The sequence below is a fragment of the Narcine bancroftii genome, chromosome 2 (genome assembly GCF_036971445.1).
Source record: "Narcine bancroftii isolate sNarBan1 chromosome 2, sNarBan1.hap1, whole genome shotgun sequence".
Taxonomy (NCBI): Eukaryota; Metazoa; Chordata; class Chondrichthyes; order Torpediniformes; family Narcinidae; genus Narcine; species Narcine bancroftii.
The window spans coordinates 202,704,982-202,725,095 of NC_091470.1; the positions used below are offsets into that span (position 1 = coordinate 202,704,982).

The 20,114-nt window shown below is 53.2% G+C and overlaps 1 protein-coding gene across 1 annotated transcript; it reads left to right on the forward strand.

Annotated features, from left to right (window-relative positions):
- The first annotated feature begins 835 nt into the window (after positions 1-835).
- On the forward strand, positions 836-16,705 carry LOC138753064 (neuronal tyrosine-phosphorylated phosphoinositide-3-kinase adapter 1-like). Its single transcript, XM_069915657.1, has 10 exons — positions 836-1,035; positions 5,187-5,809; positions 5,934-6,212; positions 7,126-7,191; positions 7,648-7,865; positions 8,454-8,543; positions 8,628-9,897; positions 10,609-10,767; positions 13,425-13,534; positions 16,472-16,705. Exons 1-10 carry the CDS (start codon positions 836-838, stop codon positions 16,703-16,705), a joined length of 3,249 nt encoding a protein of 1,082 aa, XP_069771758.1.
- Positions 16,706-20,114: the final 3,409 nt, after the last annotated feature.

Genomic DNA, 20,114 nt, shown 5'->3' on the forward strand with positions numbered 1-20,114 from the left:
GCTGAGTCCAGGGTTAATGGTGGAGGAACATTAACAGTGCGGAGAAACATAGGGACTCTGGGGTCTGTATTCATGAATCTCTCAAAGTCATCGCTCAGGTTGATAGGATAGTTAAGATGGTCTATGGGATGTTGAACTTCATTCATTGGGGGATTGAGTTCAGGAGTCGAGAAGTCATGTTGCAATTCTACAAATCTCTGGTAAGGCCATACTTGGAGTATTGTGTTTTGTTCTGGTCACCTCATTATAAGAAGGATGTGGAAACTATGAAGAGGAGGCAGAGAAGATTCACCAGGATGTTGTCTAAGAGCTGGGTCTTTTTTCTTTGGAGCATAGAAGAATGAGAGGGGACTGAATAGAGGTCCTCAAGATTATAAAAGGTATTGATAAGGTGGGCGGCCAACGCCTGTTTCCCAGGATGGGAATAGCAAGAAAACAAAGTGAAGGGAGGGAAGTTTAGGGGAGACATTTTTTCTTTTACACAGATAGTTGTGGGGGCCTGGAACACCTCGCTAGGGGTTGGTGGTGGAGGAGGCTGGAATATGACACATGTATGGAAGAAAAATAGAGGGCTGAATTTGGTGATTTTTGTTGATAGGAATGTATGGGTCAGTACAAGATTGAGGGCTGAAGAGCCTGTACTGTGCTGTAATGTTTATGTATAAATTTCCTTTTTTAACTTCTCATGTGAGGTTTTCTTTACAAGCACCTCGTCTACAACGAGTGGGAATTTCGATGCATGTGTACATTGTGCAATGTGTATGACAATAAACTGTTACCTCTGACCACAGGTGGGGTGGGCTCCTGGATTTTTCCCCCCGCTGGCCCCTGGAAGATGTCAAGTGGTCTTCAGGATGCAGCCATCACCAGCTTTCTGCAGTTCATCGAGGAGAAGGGTGTGAAGGCATACAACTCGCTGTCGGGACTGGGCTGCCGCAGTGAGCGGGTCAGTCGCTGCCTGCGCCAGGAGATGAACCTCCTGTACCGGAAGACCAAGGCGGAGTGGAGGCACCGGGAGGAGGAGCCGAAAAAAGGGTGAGCAGCTTCCAGGCAGCCCCATCAGGCCACGGAGACCGTGGTACAGTGGGGGGGCGGACCCCAGAGGATGGGCTGGAGCTCTCCCCGCCGGGGTGCTGGAGGGTCTCGGTTGGGCAGAGTCCATGGAGGGAGACAGATCAGGCACCCCTTTGCCCGGCAGGGGGAGGGTAGCCTAGAGGTGATGGACAGAAGGTGTGTGGGGAGAGAGGGGAAGAGAGAGAAACCACTCGGTGGAGGGGGAGAGAGAGATGAGTCAAGGGAGAGACCATTGGGGAAGATAGAGAGAGGTAGAGGGAGAAACCATTGGGAGAGAGGGAGAGAGAGAGAAAGACAGCTAGAGGGAAAGAAAAAAGTCACAGCTTTGCTAACCTTGCCTCATAACACTTGATTCCTAATCCAGGCAACATCCGGGTGAATCTCCTCTTCGCCCTCTCCATGGCTTCCACATCCTTCCTGTAATGACGTGACCAGAACTGAACACAAGTATTGGTCTCACCAGAGATTTGTAGAGTTGCAACATGACTTCTCGACTCCTGAACTCAATCCCCAACTAATGAAGCCCAGCCTCCCATAGGCCTTCTGTGGGGCAATTATGAGGGATGTATGGATTTGGACCTCAAGGTCCCTCTGTTCATCCACACTCTTAAATAACCGACCATTCACCCTGTCCTCAGCATCCTGGTTTGTCCCACCTCACACTGATCTGGACTGAAGTCCATCTGCCACTTCTCCGCCCGACTCTGCATCCTGTCGATATCCTCTTGTGACCTACGACCACCTTCAGCTCCATCCACAACTCCTCCAACCTTCGTATCATCCACAAACTTACTGGCCTATCCTTCCCACCTCATCATCCAGGTCATTTATAAAAATCACAAAGAGCAGGGGAGAACTTAGAACACTACAGCACAGCACAGGCCCTTCGGCCCACAATGTTGTGCCAACTCAATGAACCAAACCTTTCCTCATACCTCTAGTTTCCTTTCCTATTCCCCGTGATGGGTTTCACCCTGCCTCTTGTTCCAACCCAGACTCTCCCAGGGGCTGCTTAGCTTTCCAATAAGCCAGGACAATGAGGGGGCCAAGGGCGGGGGGGTGTCTTTGTGCTTCACCACCGGCGGGTAACTTGCGTTCATGGTGGGGTGGGCGAGTTTGCTTTGCGAGCCGTCTGGCAATGTATCCCAGCCACAGCCCCACAAGTCGGGCACAGTGCGGAGTTAACAGAGAGAGTGGGAACAGAGATAAGGCAACATTGATTCACTGGTGTGGGGCACATTCAGGAGACTGATAACAGTGGGAAAGCATCTGTCCCTGAACCAGACGATTAGTGGCCTCCCACTCGTGAATCTTCTTGGAGTTGATGGAGGGGAGGGGATGTGTGATGGAGGGGAGGGGTGTGTGTGATGGAGTTGACAGAGGGGAGGGAAAGGGGTGTGGGAGTTAACAGAGGGGAGGGGGTGTGTGATGGAGTTGACGGAGGGGAGGGGGTGTGTGATGTTGATGGAGGGGATGAGGGTGTGATGGGGAGGGGTGTGTGATGGAGTCGACAGGGGAGGGGTTTGATGGAGTGGAGGAGGGTGTGTGATGGAGTTGACGGGGGTTTGGTTGTGATGGAGGGGAGGGGTGTGCGTGATGGAGTCGATAGAGTGGGGTGCATGTGGTGGAGGGGAGGGGGTGTGCAATGGAGTTGATGGAAGGGTAGGGGTGTTTGGTGGATTGGAGGGGGGTGTGTGATGGAGGGAAGGGGTTGTGTGATGGAGTTGATGGAGGGGAGGAGGGTGTGATGGAGGGGAAAGGGGTGTGTGATGTTGATAAAGGGGAAAGGGATGTGTGATGGAGTCGAAAGAGGGGAGGGATTGTTTGATGGAGTGGAGGAGGGTGTGTGATGGAGTTGACAGGGGGGTTTGTGTGTGATGGAGGGGAGGGGTGTGCAATGGAGTTGATGGAAGGGTAGGGATGTTTGGTGGATCGGAGAGGGTGTGTGATGGAGAGGAGGGGGTGTGTGATGGAGTCAATGGAGGAGAGGGAGATTGTGTGGTGGAGTGGGCGGAGGGTAGGGTTACACTGCAACTGCACCAGGTCCTGGTGAGGCCGTGTCTGGACTCCTGTCTTAAGGAAGGACGGACAGGCTTTGGAGACGGTGCAGAGGAGGTCCACCAGGTTGATTCCGGGTATGAGGGGGTCGGCCTGTGAGGTGAGACTGAGTCTGGGACTGACCTGGCTGGAATTTAGCAGAATGAGAGGGGAATTTATAGAAACGTTATAAAATTATGAAAGGCCTAGATAAGATCGAGGGAGGTAAGTTGTTTCAATTGGTGGGAGAGAGCAGACATCGCCTCAGGATTCAAGGCAGTAGATTTCGGACGGAGATGAGGAGGAACTGCTTCTCCCAGAGGAAATAAGGACACTTACATTTGCACTCTATTAATTTTTTTCTCTCTCAATTTGTTGACATTTCTTTATTTCGTCAAATGTGTGTATTGTGGACAGTTTTTGTTAGACTGCCGCGTCTGTAAGGGAAAGGGATCTCAGGGTTGTATGTGATGCCATGTATGTTCCCTAGCAGTAAATTTGAAATCAGTGTCGCTCTGGGCCTCTGGGGAACAGTGACGGGGAAGGGAAAGAGCGGGCCAACAAGAACTGGGGGGTCATGGGTCAAGGGGGAAAGGTGAGCTGTCAAAGAATGAGGGGAGATTTGATAGCGGTTTACAGGATTATGAGGGAGATGGACAGAGTGATGGGAGGAGGCTCCTTCCACTTAGATAAATGAGAGAGGACATGGCTTTAGGGTGAAAAGGGCACGTCTTCACGCAGAAGGGGTGGGTGTGTGGAACGAACTGCCATCTAACATGGTAAATGTGGGCTCGATCTTGAGAATAAAATGGATAGATACTTGGATGGGAGGGGTCTGGAGGGTGATGGACTGAGTGTAAGTCAATGGGGACGAACAGAATAATGGTCAGCACAGATTAGAAGGGTCAAATGGCCTGTGTTCTATGTTCAAGGGGAACTCCTTCACTCAGAGAGCAGTGGGGGTGTGGAACAAGCTGCCAGCTGGAGCGGCCTCAATTTGGGCATTTCAGAAAGATTTGGACAGGTCCATGGATGGGAGGGGTATGGTCCTGGGGGCAGGTCAGTGGGATGGGGCAGCACAGGTCAGGTAGGCTGAAAGGCCTGTTTCTGTGCTGCCATGTTCTGCAGCCAGCTCTGCTGGTTCAGGCTGGAATGGGGCCAAGCGACGCCCCTTGCTTTTGTGCAATTCTGTCAGTCGCCGGCGCCGGGCACGTTGCGCCATGAGACGCAGTGAACTCAGACACTTCCAACCATTGGCGTTCGTAGAGCATGGAAACCTAATGTTTGCTTTCCTTTATTTAACCCAACAAATCTCTCCGTCTTGCACCCTTTCTCTTCCTCTCCCCCTCTCTCCTTTATTGTGTTCCCTCTTTCCCCCTCCTGTTCTCTCCTTCCAACTCCGATTTTCACCTCCGTAACTCTCCCTCCCCTCTCATTCCCCCTCCCTCTCCATCCTCACTGACTTTTATGCCCCCCTCCCCATCTCCTTCCCCTTCCAATGCCTCCTCTCCTCCTACCTGTCACTCTTATCCCTCTTCCCCTCTCCTTCTGCATCCCACCCCTCACCTCCCCCTCTCCATCACACTCTCCCTCCCTCCCTCTCTCTCCCTCCCCTCCCCTCTCCCTTTTCATCCCAACCCTCACCTCCCTCTTTCGATCGCAAACCCCTCCCTCTCTCCCCTCCCTCTGCATTAAACCCTTCACCCTCTCACCTCCCCTCTCCATCACACATCCTCCCTCCCATCACCCTCACCCTCTTATCCCCTCCCTCTCTCCCTTTTCTCCCTTCCCTCTCTACCTCCACCCCTCACCTTCCCACTCCATCGCCCACTCCTCCCTCTCCCACTTTCTCCCCTCCCACCCCCTCACCTCCCCTTCCATCACACACCCTCCCTCCCCTCTCCTCATTCTCTTATCCCTACTCTCCATCACACACCCATCCCTCTCTCTCTCCCTCCAAACCCCTCACCCTCCCCCTTTCTCCCCTCTCTCCATTTCCTTCTATCACCCCTTATCCTACCATTTCTCTTCTCCCGCCCCTCTCACCCCATCGGAAACCCCCCCCTCCACCGAAGATTCTGCAAGGATGGAGGCCTGACCAGAGTCCGCGACCTCGCCTCTTTACGCAAGCACTTTCGTGCAGGCTTCATGACCATGCCGGCCTCACAGGAACACGGGCAGCTTCCGTGCGCCGGGGGCATGGCTACACGCTCGCTGTCCCTGCACTCGGTGGGCAGCGTGGACAGCGGCGAGCACCGCTGCACCCGCAAAGCGCCTGACAGACCTCCCCGCCAACCCAGCACCAAGCCCGGCCTGTTGCCCGCAGGCAGGAACAGCGCTGGCGGGGAAGGAGATGGCCAGAAAGGTGAGCGCAGCCGCCACGCAGGCACCAGGGCTGGGCGTGGAGAGCTGGTACACAGTCCCGTTACACTGTCCTGGGGACAGACATGGGACGCTGTTACACCATCCCATGACATACCTTCTGGAGTCAGACACAGCCTCTGTTACACCTGTCCCGGGGACAGACATGGGGCACTGTTACACCGTCCCGTTACACCCTCCTGGGGTCAGACGGGCATTATTACAATGTCCTGTTATACCCTACTGGGGTCAGACACAAGCGCTGTTACACCGTCCCATTACGCCCACCTGGGGTCAGACCCAGGCTGCTGTCACCCACTCTCAGGACCCAGCCCAGGTTAGAGGGGTGGAAATTGTTGCACTGAGCTGTACTATGGAACAGATTTTTTAAGCCGGTTTCCTGACTCCCTGATTAACTGTCATTTCTGTGGCTGGGTGGGGGGGAGACCATGTACATACAGAACGTGAGAGGTTGCAGCCCCTGTTTGAATACCCGAAGGGGCTTCTCCTCAAGTTCTGGCTCCATGTCAATCTCCACGCTACTGATCTTCAGTTACCTGGTGATTGTGGGGTGGGTGGCTCACTTGGGGCATCGCCCAGTTGGTTTATTCCTGGTTGGCCGCCCATGGGCCCAGGCAGTGGGCAGTCAAGGGTTTGGGCCCGGGCTGACCGCCTGCCCCTCTCCTGGGGTTATGTCCGTGTCCGCTTGTCCCTGGAGAAGGGGCACATGGTGTCCGTGGGTACGATGGGGGATTTCCAAGATTGCTGGGAACTACAGGGGTGGGGTCTGTTCTGAATTATGATGACTGTGTTGTAATGTGAACGTGTAACTAGTGTGTAATTGAAATATGACAGTACTGTAATACTGCACTAATGTGATTTCTTGTCATCCCTATATAAACTACCTCCATGAAAAGAAACAAGGTCCTGGGGTCAGACACAGAGTGAAGCTCCCACTGCACCATTGCATCACACACTCCCGGGGCATGGGGTAGGCACAGTGAAACGCCTTCACCATCAAATTCACGTCAAAGAAAGTAAATTTAAAACAAATATTAAATATAAAATGTTAAATATTTATTAATTTTTTAAAATAATAAAATGTAAAACACACGCGCTTCAGTGTCTGACCCACCCCGGGAGTGTGTGATGGGACGGGGCGGAAGGAGCTTCCCTCTGTGTCTGACCCCGGGAGTGTGTGATGGGATGGTGCAAAGGGAGCTTCACTCAGTGTCTGACTCTGGGAGTGTGTGATGGGACGGTGCGGAGGGAGCTTCACTCTGTGTCTGACCACGGGAGTGTGTGATGGGACGGGGCGGAAGGAGCTTCCCTCTGTGTCTGACCCCGGGAGTGTGTGATGGGATGGTGCGGAGGGAGCTTCACTCAGTGTCTGACCCTGGGAATGTGTGATGGGAAGTGAGGAGAGAACTTCACTCTGTGTCTGACCCTGGGAGTGTGTGATGGGACAGTGTAGATGGAGCTTCACTCTGTGTCTGATCCCAGGAATGTGTGACGGGATGGTGAGGAGGGAGCTTCACTCAGTGTCTGACCCCGCGAATGTGTGACGGGACTGTGTGGAGGGGCTAAACCATCCCCCAAGTCAAATTTGGTTGAATATGAATCCAGGAATGTTTGGCTTATTCCCACTATCAGGACTGTCCAGTGAATGGAACAATGGAGGGAGCTTCCCATTTGTGTTGACAGTTGATGGGGGGCATGGTAAACATAGCAGTGTCCACAATGTTATTACAGCTTCAGTGACCAGGATTCGATACCCGCGCAGTCCTTGTGGATCTCTTCGTGTCTGCCTGTGTTTCCTCCTGGTGCTGTTTTCCTCTTACCCTTTAAAATGTATTATTTGGGTGTTACTGGGCAGCACGGACTCGTGGGCCGAATGGCCCTGTTACTGTGCTGGATGTCCACATTCAAAATAGGAAGACAAACCTTTTGCTGGGTGCTCCCAGGTTGCAAAACTTGGGAAGGAGGTGAAACAGGAAAGTCTGCGGGGGTCGCGTGCAGCGCAGCACCCTCTGTCTCAGTCCTTTCCCCACCCCATCTCCTTTCACCGAGCTGAAATAAATTCTCACTTTTCCTCTCTCCTCATCCCTTATTCAGTCCAATTAACACTATTGGTCTGAACCCTCATTCTTCCCTTTTCACATCTCCATCGGGGAGACGGGCGCAGAGCATGCAATCACTTCGTGGAGCCCCTCGGCTCTGTCTGCCTCCGTAGGGTGGATCTCCCAGTGGCCGCCCACTTCAATTCCCCATCCTATTCCCTTCCTGACATGTCCGCCCATGGCCTCATGCGCTGCCAGACTGAGGCCGCCTGCAAATTGGAGGAACAACGCCTCATCTTGCATCCGGGGGCCCTCCAACCGGATGGCATTAACGTCGACTTCTCCAGTTTCCGTTAAAACCTCCTCTCCATCTTCATACCCTGTCTCCACTCTCTCTCTCTCTCTCTCTCTCTCTCTCTCTGTGTCTGTCTATCTTTCATTCTCTTTCTCTCTCTCTTTCCCCCTCCTCTCTCTTTCTGTCTCTCCCCCTCTCTTCCCTTTTCCCACTCTCTCCTTTCACAGAGCCAAAATCAATTCTCACTTTTCCTCTTATTGTATCCAATCTGTTGGTCTGGACCTCCTCCCCCTCCCCATAAGGCAAAGATTTACTGTCGGCAGAAATTCCCGGCGCTGCCTCTGACATTGAGAGAAAGGGAAGCAAAAGAATGGAGCATGGTTAGCGTAGCGGTCCTCAGGCTTGTGAATTATTTGTAATGTAGAAATACAGCACAGCAACAGGCCTTTCTGTCCCTGAACCCATGCCGACAAATTACACCTAATTGATCTACAATCCCCGGTTATGTTTCGAACAGTGGGAGGAAACCAGAGCCCCCCACCCCCACGGTAAACCCATGTAGACACAAACTTCTTACAGGCAGCGCGGGATTCGAACCCCTGTCCTGATTGCTGGCGTGGTAACAGCATGGCACTTATCGCTACACCAATCAGGCTGCCCTCCCACCATTTAAAATGTACCGGGGCCTGTTGGGTGTAATTGCGCAGCAAGGGCTTGTGGGCCAAGGTATGCTGAAATTTAAATGAGGGTCCCCCTGGAGTCACTGAGTGTCCATGGATTTGCCGCCGGTATTCCCACAGACCATCGGCGGTCCGATCTCCAGATCCGAATCTCCAACACCAACCGTGTCCCCTCTTTCCTCTCCAGCCACCCAGAGGCCTGGTGCCAAGGGCAGCGATGGTGGGCACAGGGGTTTTCCCCTGCCCAGAGGCTCCTGCTCCTTCGACGAGCCAGTTCAAGCGGCGGGCTATCGCGCCCAGGGGTGCCCCCTGTCTGACCTCCGCAGACCTTTGGAAGGAGAGGGGGAGGAGGACAACGACGACGAGCCGGTCTACATCGAGATGGTGGGCGACGTGTCGAGGGAGCAGCCAGCGACGGCGGGAGACGAGGAAGTGGGCCACACCGAGGCAATCTACGAGGAGATGAAGTACCCACTGCAGGAGGAGGGCTGGCGCACTGCCAAGCTGGGCATGATCCCTGAGCCAAGCCCCAGGCTCCCCAGTGAACAGGGCCTTGGGTTGACCAGGATCCCCCGCCCGCCCCCTTCCAAAGGCCGGCCCCACGACATTCCACCCCCTTTCCCCAACCTCCTCCTCCACCGGCCACCACTCCTGGCCTTCCCCCAGGGCTGCTGCCGGAAGGTTCACCGGACTCCGCCCCAGGCTGAGCCCCCTCTGCAGGGCTCCAGGCCTCTGAAGGAGGACAGGCCAGCCCAGGGGGCTCTGCTACCCTCGGGACGTGCCAGGAGCCACTCCACGCCCCTTCCCCCTCAGGCCTCAGGGCAGCAGCGGCAGGAGAAGGAGGTGCCCAACTCCCAGGCCCTGACCTGTGCTCCCTCCAAAGGCCTGGGCCCTCAAGGATTGGGCCAGCAAGGCCTGGGCCCTCAAGGCCTGGGCCCAGCCAGCACAGAAGGGGATAAGCTCGATTCCTTCACAATCGCATGCTCCTCCATCACAGCAGCTGGAGACCAGAAACCATGTGCGGACAAGGACCTCTCCAACTTGCAGGGCCTGTTTGGGAGGGCCTCAGGGAGCTCCAGGCCTCTGCCTAACCTCTACAAGGTGCCCGTGGCCCACGCACTCCTGGAACCAGCCGCGATGTGGCCTTGCTTCCCCGCCACCTGCAAGCGCCCTCCGGCCTACGACAGCCTTAGGGCAAAGGCCTGTCCAGCTGCCCTGCACTCAGCGGTGAAGACCCCGGTTCCGGAGCGCTCCAGCCTGTGCTGCACCAGGCTGCCAGCCGGCACTGACTCACAGCTGTTGGCTGGCTGCGAGGAGGAGGGAGCTGCCTCTGCTGGGCGCATCTGGCAGCGACGGTTGTCGAATGGCAAGAAGGCTAAGGAGTCGGAAGGTGAGATAGTGGGGAAGGGAGGAGGAGGAGGGGTGGAAAACGGGGCTTTTTTAGGTAGACTCAACCCCACCCGCCCAACACACCCTCCGCTGACCTCCCAAACCACCTGAGACCCCCACCCTCCCGCTGCCCTCCTCACCCCCCTCCACCTGACCTTCTGGTTCCCTTCACTCCCCCAGTCACAGTTGATCCATCCCCAACTTCCTTGGACCCTCCGGTGACCTCCACACCCCCCCAGACCCTCTGCTCACCTCTTCACACCCCCATCAGACTCTCGCTGACCTCTCCACACCCCCTTGGACCCTCTACTGACCTCTCCACACCCACCAGACTCTCTGCTGACCTCCTCACCCCCCTCAGGCTCTCCACTGACCTCTTAACATCCCCATTGGACCCTCCGCTGACTTCCACACCCCCCCAGACCCTCCGCTGACCTCTTCAAATCCCCCAGACCCTGTGCCGCCCTCGTCATCCCCACCGGACACTCTGCTTCCCTCCTCACCACCCCCCCGACCCTCTGCTGCCTTCCCCACCTCCTCTATACAAACGCCCACAGGGGAACATCGGCTCCGACCCCAGTGGGCACTCAGGTCCGTAACCCACCACTGCTACTGGGGCTTGTTATTGTTGGCATGGAGGGGACTGGCGCTTGTTGTTGGTGTTGGCATGATACCCACCACCCCCCCGACTCTGCTCCCACTTCCCCCACAGGTGCCCCTCGTGCCCAGGTGGGAGTCGAGGAGCCTCTGGCCAAAGAGGAGACCTTGGCCCTGCTGGTGAAGTCTCAGGGACTGGAGGTCTCGGCTGTCAAAGGCCCAACCCGAGCTGGAGGCCACCCGCCCTGCCCGCTGGTGTGCCAGTGGAGTGCAGGTAGGATTGCGAGTTCCCGAGGGTCAAGAGCTAGGGGGAGGCTGTTCAATATCCCACACCCCCCATACCAGCAAAGAGATGGCGGGCTAGCCTACTCTCCCCGCTCCCCAACGATCCCTCTGCACCATAACCACAAAGAGACACATCACGGGGACACCTCATCCCCAGACCAGGCCGGATAGCCAGAGGAATCGCAGAGTCAACCCACATAGCACCAGAGATGGGTGGGGGGAGGGTGTTGGGGGGGGTGGTCGAACCAAGGTCTGAGGCAGAACAGCTCCAGAAGACGACTACAGAGAAATAGGCCTTTCAGTCCATCTGGTCAGTGTCAGACTATTATTCTGTGGGGTCTCAGTCACCTCCACCCAGACTTTGGCCCTCCCTTCCATGTAGTTGTCCCAAATTTTTTTTTTTTTGGTTAAGGTCGAAATGGAGCCCACATTCGCCACCTCAGCTGGCAGCTCGTCCCAAACTCTCATCAGTTCCCCCGAATTATTCTCTTTACAAATTTCGTCCTGGGAAAAGTCTCCATATCCCTCTCAATTCTGCATTCCGATAGCTCAGGGGTTCGAGCACTCGTTTTGCAAACCTGGTGGGGGGGGGGGGGGGGGTCGCAAGTTCGTCCCGCACTGGGGCCTGCAAGAGGGATGCTGGACATTTCTGCGGGGCAGGTGCTGGGCAAAGAGGCGAACCTCTGTTTTCCTTACAGTCGACAAAGCATTTCATGTATGTTACATTCTGAATGTAATATTACGTGACCATAATGGAACCTTTACGAAATCTCCCCTCGTTCTTCGACGCTCCTGGGAATAAAGTCCCAACCTGTTGAAACTTTCCCTGTAACGCAGTTGCAGATCTTGGCAAACCACCTTGGCACTCTCTCCCATGCCCAGGTGGGTGGCACGGTAAACGCAGGAGTTAGTGCCACACTGTTCCAGAGCCAGCAACCTGGGTTTGGGTCCCACACCACCTGTGAGGAGTTTGTACGCTCTACTGCTCCATGTCTGTGTTGGTCCCCCCCCCGGGCACTCTAGTTTTCTCCCACCTCCCGGGGCGGGAGGGGGGTGGTTGTAGGTGAATTGGGCAGCATGGGCTCGTGGGCCGGAAGCACCTGTTACCGTGCCATATGTCAATTTACATTTTTTTAAACTGCACACAGTACTCTGGATTTGACCTCACAAATACAATCTCACCACCACATCCCAATGCCTGTGTACTCAGTACTTGGATTTGGAAAGACCGAGGTGTCAAGAGAAGTCTTTACAACCCTATCCACCTGTGATGCCACTTTCAGGGAATTATGTACAGACAGGCCCCGATTGGCAAAGGTCTGACTTCTGATTTTTCAAAGTTATGATGGTTCAAATCTGTACTTTGAATTTTCAGTGTTACCTGACAGCCCCGCTCTCTCCCCATAGCCCTGTATCGGTTCCCACACTGATCCCACTGCCCCGCTCTCTCCCTACAGCCCTGTGTTGGTCCCCACACTGATCCCACTGCCCCGTTCTCTCTCCACATCCCCACATCTGTCCCCACACTGATCCCTCTTCCCCGTTCTCTCCCCACAGCCCCGTGTTGGTCCCCACACTGATCCCACTGCCCCGCTCTCTCCTCACAGCCCCGTGTCGGCCCCCACACTGATCCCACTGCCCTGCTCTCTCCCCACAACCCTGTATCAGTCCCCACACTGATCCCACTGCCCCACTCTCTCCCCACAGCTCGCTGAACACTACTTTTGAATTTTCCCTTTGTCATAAAAGCAAAAATCCTCTCTGGATTTCTTTTGGTGTCTGTGGTTCATTGATCATTCAGGAATCTGATGGCGGAGGGGAAGAAGCTGTCCTTGTGCTCATCTTCGGGCTCCTGAACTTTTTCCCCGATTGTAGCAGAATGAAGAGGGCCTGACCTGGGTGGTGGTGGGGGTCTTTGAGGATAGAAGCTGAATTTTTTAGATCCCGCCTCATGTTAATAACCTCAATGGAATGGAGTCTGGTGTCAGTGATATGACTCTTTGGAGCTTGTCCTGAGCATTGGTGCCGGGCAGTGATGCAACCGGCCATAATGCTTTCCATCTGGAGAAGTTTACGAGAGTCTCTGTGACGTTCCGAATCTCCTTAGACATGTCACAAAGCCTAGCCGCTGGCGGGCCTTCTTTGTGATCGCCTTGACACAGAGGCTCCAGGGCAGATCCTCAGAGACGTTGACATGTCATGTCCCCTGACCCCCTCCTGAAGTCCACAATCATCTCGGCCTGTTTTGCCAGAAGGCTCATGCCTGAAATGTTTTTTAAATTTAGACCCACAACGCGGTAACGGGCCATTTCGGCCCATGAGTTCACGCCGCTCAATTTACACCCCATTAACCTACACCCCTGCTAGGTTTCAAATAGTAGGAAGAAACTCGAACCCCCAGGGAAAACCCATGCAGACATGGAGAGAATGACCAAACTCCTTACCGACAGCTCAGGATGTGAAACCCGGTCCCAATCGCTGGCGCTGTAAAGGCATTGCGCTTGCCGCCATGCCAAACACGCCGCCATTCACTTCCTGTGGACGCTGCTTGATCTGTCGGTTTCTCCAGCCTTGATTCCCCAACCTGGGATCAGAGTCTCCTGCTGATTCCTTGCCACCACCCCCCCTCCCCTTTTTCTCTTCCAGACTCTGCTCTCAGCCAACGCCTCGGTCGGTCGGTCTCCACGACGGGCGTCCAGCACTCTCTGCCTCACCTCCAGCGACAATGCAGCCAGTCACGGGATAGTCCCACACAGGTACAGCTCCCCTTACTGCCGGGGATCCGCCGCAGGAGTGTGGATCACTTGTTTCGATCTCCTCGTCCCATTCCCTCACTGACGTGCTTGTCCACGGTCTCGCACGCTGACCGACTGAGGTCACCCGCAAATTGGAGGAACAACACCTTATCTTCCGTCTGGACACCCTCCAACCTGAGGGCATTAATATTATCCTCTGCAGTTGCTGTTAACCCCACCCCTGCCGCCTTATTACCCCATTGCCTGTCCCACAGCTCGCTCTCTCTCTCTCTCTCTCTCTCTCTCTCTCTCTCTCTCTCTCTCTCTCTCTCTCTCTCTCTCCCTCTCTCTCTCTCTCCTCTCTCTCCTTTCCCTCTTTTGACAGCCACAATCAATTCTCACCTCTCCTCTTATCACACCCAGTTTGGTCTTGACTCCCTTCCCCGGCCAGCCTTCTGTCTTTATACCGATACCTTCCTGTATTTTTGTTTATACCTTGAAGAAGGGCTCAGTCAGGCCAGAAATGTCACTCATATAATAATGTCACAGGGAGACCGGCTGAGCTCCTCCAGCATTTCTGAGTGTTCCGTTCCGCTGCCTCGCTGTTCTGGTGGAGTGGAGTGGAGGTGGCAGCGGGGCGGTTGCAGAACAAGAGATGGTGCAGGGAGATAGAGGTGAAACGCAAGAGCCTGCAGACACCGTGGGGGAAATAAAAACGCATAGCAGGGGAATCTCAGCAGGTCAAACAGCGTCCTTTATATGGCAAAGGTAACAACGTTCTGGTTTTGTATCCTTATCGTTGCTGTATAAAGTGCACAGTTTGACCAAGAAAACAGAGAGTGAGTCTTGGAAGAACAAGGTGATGGTGTCTGTGTGTGTGAATGTCTACATGTGTGTATGTGTGTGGTAATGTGTGTGTGAGACTGTGTTTGAGAGAGGGAGAGAGAGTGTGTGTGTGTGTGTGTGTGTGTGTGTGTGTATCTGTGTGACTGTCTGTGTATGTGTGTGTCTGCGTGTGTGTCTGTCTGACTGTGTGTCTATGTGTGTGTGTATCTGTGAGTGTGTCTGCGTTTGTGTGTGTGTGTGTCTGCGTGTGTGTTTCTGTGTGTGCGTGTCTGTGTGAGAGTAAGTGTTCAGGATATACAGGGGTGGCCAACTGTTTAATTTTTAATTTAGACCTTCAACGCAATAACAGGCCATTTCAACCCATGAGAGTACACCCCAGGGGTGTAGGATAATTGGGCAGCGCAGATTCGTGGACCGAAATGGCTAAATGTCTAAATTTAAAAGTTGACTACCCCTCTAGGACAAGGGCGCACTGCCTCGGAATTAAAGGATGTCCTTCAGTACAGAAATGAGAAATTTCTCCAGCCAGTGGGGGGTGGATCTATGCTGTGGAGTCCAACATTGGGAAGATTTAAAGGGGAGCGTGATGGAATACCTGATGAGTACGGTCATCGAAGATTTTGGGGAGAAGGCAGGCGAATGAGGGTTGAGAATCAAAGTATTTAACGATCATTCAAATGACAGAGCAGATTCTAATTGCACTGGACAACAATGTTTTTCCCCAAAAGGTTTACTTCCTGAAAATAAATGGGGGATTACAATAGACAACATCAAGCTGAACTCAAAGATCATTTCCGATTTGCTGTATCATGTAGGGAGTTGGAGAAACATTGAATTAATTTATATTGAATTTAGTGTGTTTAATTACATAATGACGCTGATACATTGCATTAGTTCACTGACCTAAAAAGGTTTTGCTGCTGATTTTCATTTGTACTCGGCATCTGATGCCTCTCTGGTCAGTGTCCAACAATAGTCGGCCAGCACTGTTGGGTTCCAGTTGCCCCGATACTGCTTTTCACTGAGTTCGTCACTGGCCACACTGAGATCAGCCGGGAAGTCGTCCGAGTGTGCATTTTCAATGGCGTGTTGTGCTTCATGGATTTGTGTGCTTGAGGTAGACTTAAGATATCACAAAAATAGATTATATCTAAAGAATAGTACACGATAGGAGAGAATCTAAGGAGATTCTTGTGAGCAGCAGTCCAAAAATCAATGGAATACATCCCAAAATGTTCTGACAGTAAATCACAAAATTCTGCAGATGCCGTGGTTGAAGTAAAAACGCAATGCTGGAGACGCTCAGCTGGTCAATCTGTGTACGTCATGCGGCAATCCCTTACTAATCACGGAGCACCTATGACGTGGAGAAGACTTAAGGGGGGGTGGGAATGCGGGTGGGAAGTGAAAGGTTGCAAACCACTGTACTGCACTATCTGCTCAATTTGGAGTCATCAGCGAGCTTGGATACACCAGGCTCTGTTGCCCTCTTCCAGATCATCCAGGCGCGCCGCGAACCATTGTGGGTCCGGCACCGACTATAGACAACACTTTCCAGGTTCTAGTACTTCCTGGCTTCTCCAAGGCAATGTGGGAATGATATTCCGAATTACTATCCAATAAACCAAACCTTGAGTCGCTTGAATTCGTTGATAAAACAGATGAACATTTTGCATAACTTTGCACTGAGATTGTCATAACAATGAGTAAACAAAGCATGTAGTGTATTTAAAGATATTCAACTTTAAAGAGAGTTACAAGAAGAAATAAGATGATTTCAAAGAAGACTATCGTGAGCTCCCATCTCCTACATAGTTCGTTGAAGAATGAGAAGCAAGCTCCTATTTTCCTTCGAGAGTCAGGCACAAAATTTACTAAAAATAAAAATCACAAGGTTTCAAGCTTTACAATGACCTCTATGGCGCCCTGCGTGCTCTCCGATGGCCAACCTGCATCCCAGCTCCCTGCTCTCTGTCAGTTAACAAATTCTCCATCCATGCTAATGTATCACGTCCAGCTCTTTGTTTGTCTTTTACGTGGCACTTCATCAAACGCGTGATGAAAACATCCTCATGAACAATTGTTTACTCTTTCCATTTCCTTGCCCGACAGGGTTTCCAACAGCAGCAAGCCTTGAGGGAGAAGGATGGGAAGCTTCTAGAAGTGATTGAACGTAAGCGTTGTCTTTGCAAGGAGATCAAAGCTCGTCGGGGGCCTGACCGGAGCTTGTGTAAGCGGGATAGTATGCCTATACTTCCGAGCTGGAGGAAGGGTGTGGATTCACGGAAAACCGCCACGCCTCCTTGTCAACGGCAGCACACGGTTCTCTGGGATACAGCCATTTGATCTGCTCCAGTTCCCTGTTTCCCTCTCTCCCCCCACCCCCTCAACAAACACAAGGGAGGCCGCGGGTTCCACCCCCACCCTGGGGTCACTGCGACATTTGAACTCCTGCTGCCAGCTCAGCCTGGATTTGCCCGGGCAACCGTTCCGCGCCCTGCCTGGGGCTACCTTCCCAGCCCCTCACTCGGCACTCGCAAGGAGATTGGCTAAATGAGTGGAGGTGGGGGGGGGGGTGGGTAGGGTGGGTGGAGAGTTGGAGGCCGGGGAAAGATGGAGGAATGGGAGGTGGGGGGGTGGTGCAGGGTGGAATTTGGAGCGAACCCTGAGCAAGACTGTCATCACATGACACAGAAGTGAACCAATCCTCTGTGGAGAACTACGCGTTGCCTTACAAGCAAGTGCTTGTGTGGACGCATCGGAGGTGGAGAAGGGACGGGGTATTGGTTGTCAAAGCTTGACACTTTCCCCTTGGGGGGTCAGACAACACCAAACCTTGGGTGGTTCGGATCTCAGCCAGGGCCAGATCATCTCAGTCTTCCCGTCGAATCCAATCCGCCATTTTGGGGCAGCCCAATTGGCAATGCCTTTACAGTGCCAGTGGTCAGGACCTACGCTGTCTGTAAGGAGTTTGTACGCTCTCCCCGTGACTGCGTGGGTTTCCCCCAGGAGGTTCCGGTTTCTTCACACTGTTTGAAATGTATCAGGGGTGCAGGTTAATGGGGTGTAGGTTGGGCAGTGCAGACTCGTGGGCCAAAAAGGCTATAGGTCTAAAAAATAATGATCCCTCAATCTAAAGAAAACCAATTGAGTTGTAGACAGGGTAGAAACAGGCCTTTTGGCCCAACTTGCCAACCCAACTATCCCACCCACACGAGTCCTACCTGCCTACATTTGGCCTCTCTAACTCATTCTATCTGCAGACCTGTCCACTTTTAGAAAAAAAATGTAAACATGCAGCGCAGTAACTGGCCCTTTCGATACAGTGTGGTAACCGGCCCTTTCGGTACAGCACGGTAACCCGCTCTTTTGGTACAGCGCTGTAACCAGCCCTTTTGGCCCATGATCCCATGCTGCCCAATTACACCCAGTTGACCAACAAATTCCCCCGGTACATTTTGAACGGTGGGTGGAAGCCGAAACCCATGCAGTCGTGATTACAGACAGGCACCAGATTCGAACCCTGGGTCGCAGTAACAGTGTGGCACTCGCCGCTACGCCAAGTGTGACGCCCTTTCACACTACATTTGGATCTGCCTCAACAGCCCCACCGACGTCCACCACCATCCTCAGTGTTTTAAAAAAAATTATCCCTCTGGTTCCTGCAAAATCCCCCCCCCCCCCCTCCCCACCTCTTTCCTCCGGTTCCTGTGAAAACGCAACGCTGGCGTAACTCAGCAGGTCAAACAGAATCCTTTATGTAGCGAACATAACCGATGTTTTGGCCTTGCGCCCCTCATCAAGGCAAGCCTTACACAGCTGGGTTTTTCCAGTGTTGAGTTTTTACTTCAATCACAGTGTCTGCAGACATTTCTGGGGTTACCGATTTCCCAACACTGGGGTAAAAGACTCTCTGCGTCCGCCCGCTCTATTTTGTACACCTCTGTGAGATCACACCTCAACCTCTTGTACCTCCTCAGCATCTCCCTGTGACTCAGGCCCCACCGCCACCACCCCCACCCCCAATCCCGAGGCTTGACAACATCCTCACCAATCTCCTCCTTACCCTCTCCGGCTCGACCCCGGCAGTACGGTGACCGAAAGCTGAATGCAGTCCTCCGAGCGGGGCCTCAGCAGTGCCTTGCCCAGCTCTGCCCTCCCAGCATCTGTGTTCAGCCCTCTGACTGTTGAAGGCCTTCATTTGATCACCCTGTCCCGCTGCCCGCCGCCACTTCTGAGAATCCCGGCCCACGTCCAGTCCTACACCCCGGTAACAAAAGCCCAAAGCAAACTGAATTGCCAGGATAACGTCCAGCGCCAGCTCTTAGTCGAGGTGCCCTCTGCCCAGATTGGAGGTGAGGACAGTATCTTGGCACAGAGAGAGGCATCCACTGCTTTCAACAGGGAGAATGTTTCAATATCAGCTTTCGCTCTGCTCATAAAATTACGAGAGGCATAAATAGTGTAAATCAGAGGTTCTCAACCTTTTTCTTTCCACTCACATCCCACTTTAAGTCATCCCAAGTTCATCAGGGATCGGGGATCAGGGGTTGCTGAAGGCAGGATGTGGGTGGGAAGAGTTTGAAGGCCCCTGTTTTAATTGTTCCTCATTGACTCATTATGTGCACCAGTTTGGAACTTCAATGAGCCGATGACAATTTTTCTCAAGCCAAATATTTCAGTCACAATCGGGTCTGCAGCAGTGATTCTCAACCTTCCCTTCCCACCTTAAGCAACCCCTAACTAATCACAGAGCACCGATGGCATCGGGGTGGCTTAAAGTGAGATGTGAGTGGAAAGAAAAAGGTCAAGAACTGCTGGTGTAAATGCAAGCTGACTTTCTCCACGATAGTTGGATGAGACCAGATTGTGGGGACATGGGTTAAGGATGAAAGGGGAAATATTTATAGCAGTGGTTCTCAAACTCATTTTTTTCCATCCATATATACCTCCTTAAGTAATCCCTTACTAGCCACGGAACTCTGTGGTTATTGACGGATTGCTTAAGGTGGGATGTGAGTGAAAATGAAAGGGTTGAGAACCATTGCATTGGGGGGAACTTCTTCACTCAGAGGTGGTGAAATACGGGCTTGATTTTGACAAATGAATAAATATTTGGAGAGGTGCATGGGTGGGAGGGGCAGGTCAACGGATAGAGGCAGATTGGGATGGAGAAGATGGACCGAATGGCCTGTTTCTGAGGCCCCATTCAGAGGACTGCATTCAGTTTTGGATGCTCAAGGAGTCGCGATCGGGGCATCCTCTCTCCCTTCCCATCTAGAGGGGTAAAGAGTGAAGCGTGGAGATGGGGAGCGGGCCGTTGCTCGCAAGGGTGGCAAGATCCCAGAGTTCCCCATTGAGTTTGGCCCACGCACAGACATCAATGGGTTTTTAGAGGAATCGAGAGGTAATGGTGGTGGGGGGGGGGGGAACACACAAAACTGGGACATGTCACAAGGCAGGTCAGATCAAAATGGACGGGCTGTCTCAAGAAGATGTGGAGCAAATGGCCTGGCCCTTGGTTGGGATTGAATGGAGCTCCACTCAGTGTCTGACCCCGGGAGTGTGTGATGGGACGGTGTGGAGGGATCTTCACTCTGTGTCTGACCCTGGGAGTGTGTGATGGGACGGTGCGGAGGGAGCTTCACTCTATGTCTGACCCTGGGAGTGTGTGATGGGACGGTGTGGAGAGAACTTCACTCTATGTCTGATCCCGTGAGTGTTTGATGGGACAGTGTGGAGGGAGCTTCACTCC

Bases quoted from the DNA above. Each gene is read 5' to 3' on its own strand.
- LOC138753064 (XM_069915657.1), top strand. From the start codon at position 836: ATGTCAAGTGGTCTTCAGGATGCAGCCATCACCAGCTTTCTGCAGTTC. The intron at 8,544-8,627 runs GTGGGCCAAGGT...GTATTCCCACAG, and splicing joins TAATTGCGCAGCAAGGGCTT to ACCATCGGCGGTCCGATCTC. The intron at 9,898-10,608 runs GTGAGATAGTGG...CTTCCCCCACAG, and splicing joins GAAGGCTAAGGAGTCGGAAG to GTGCCCCTCGTGCCCAGGTG.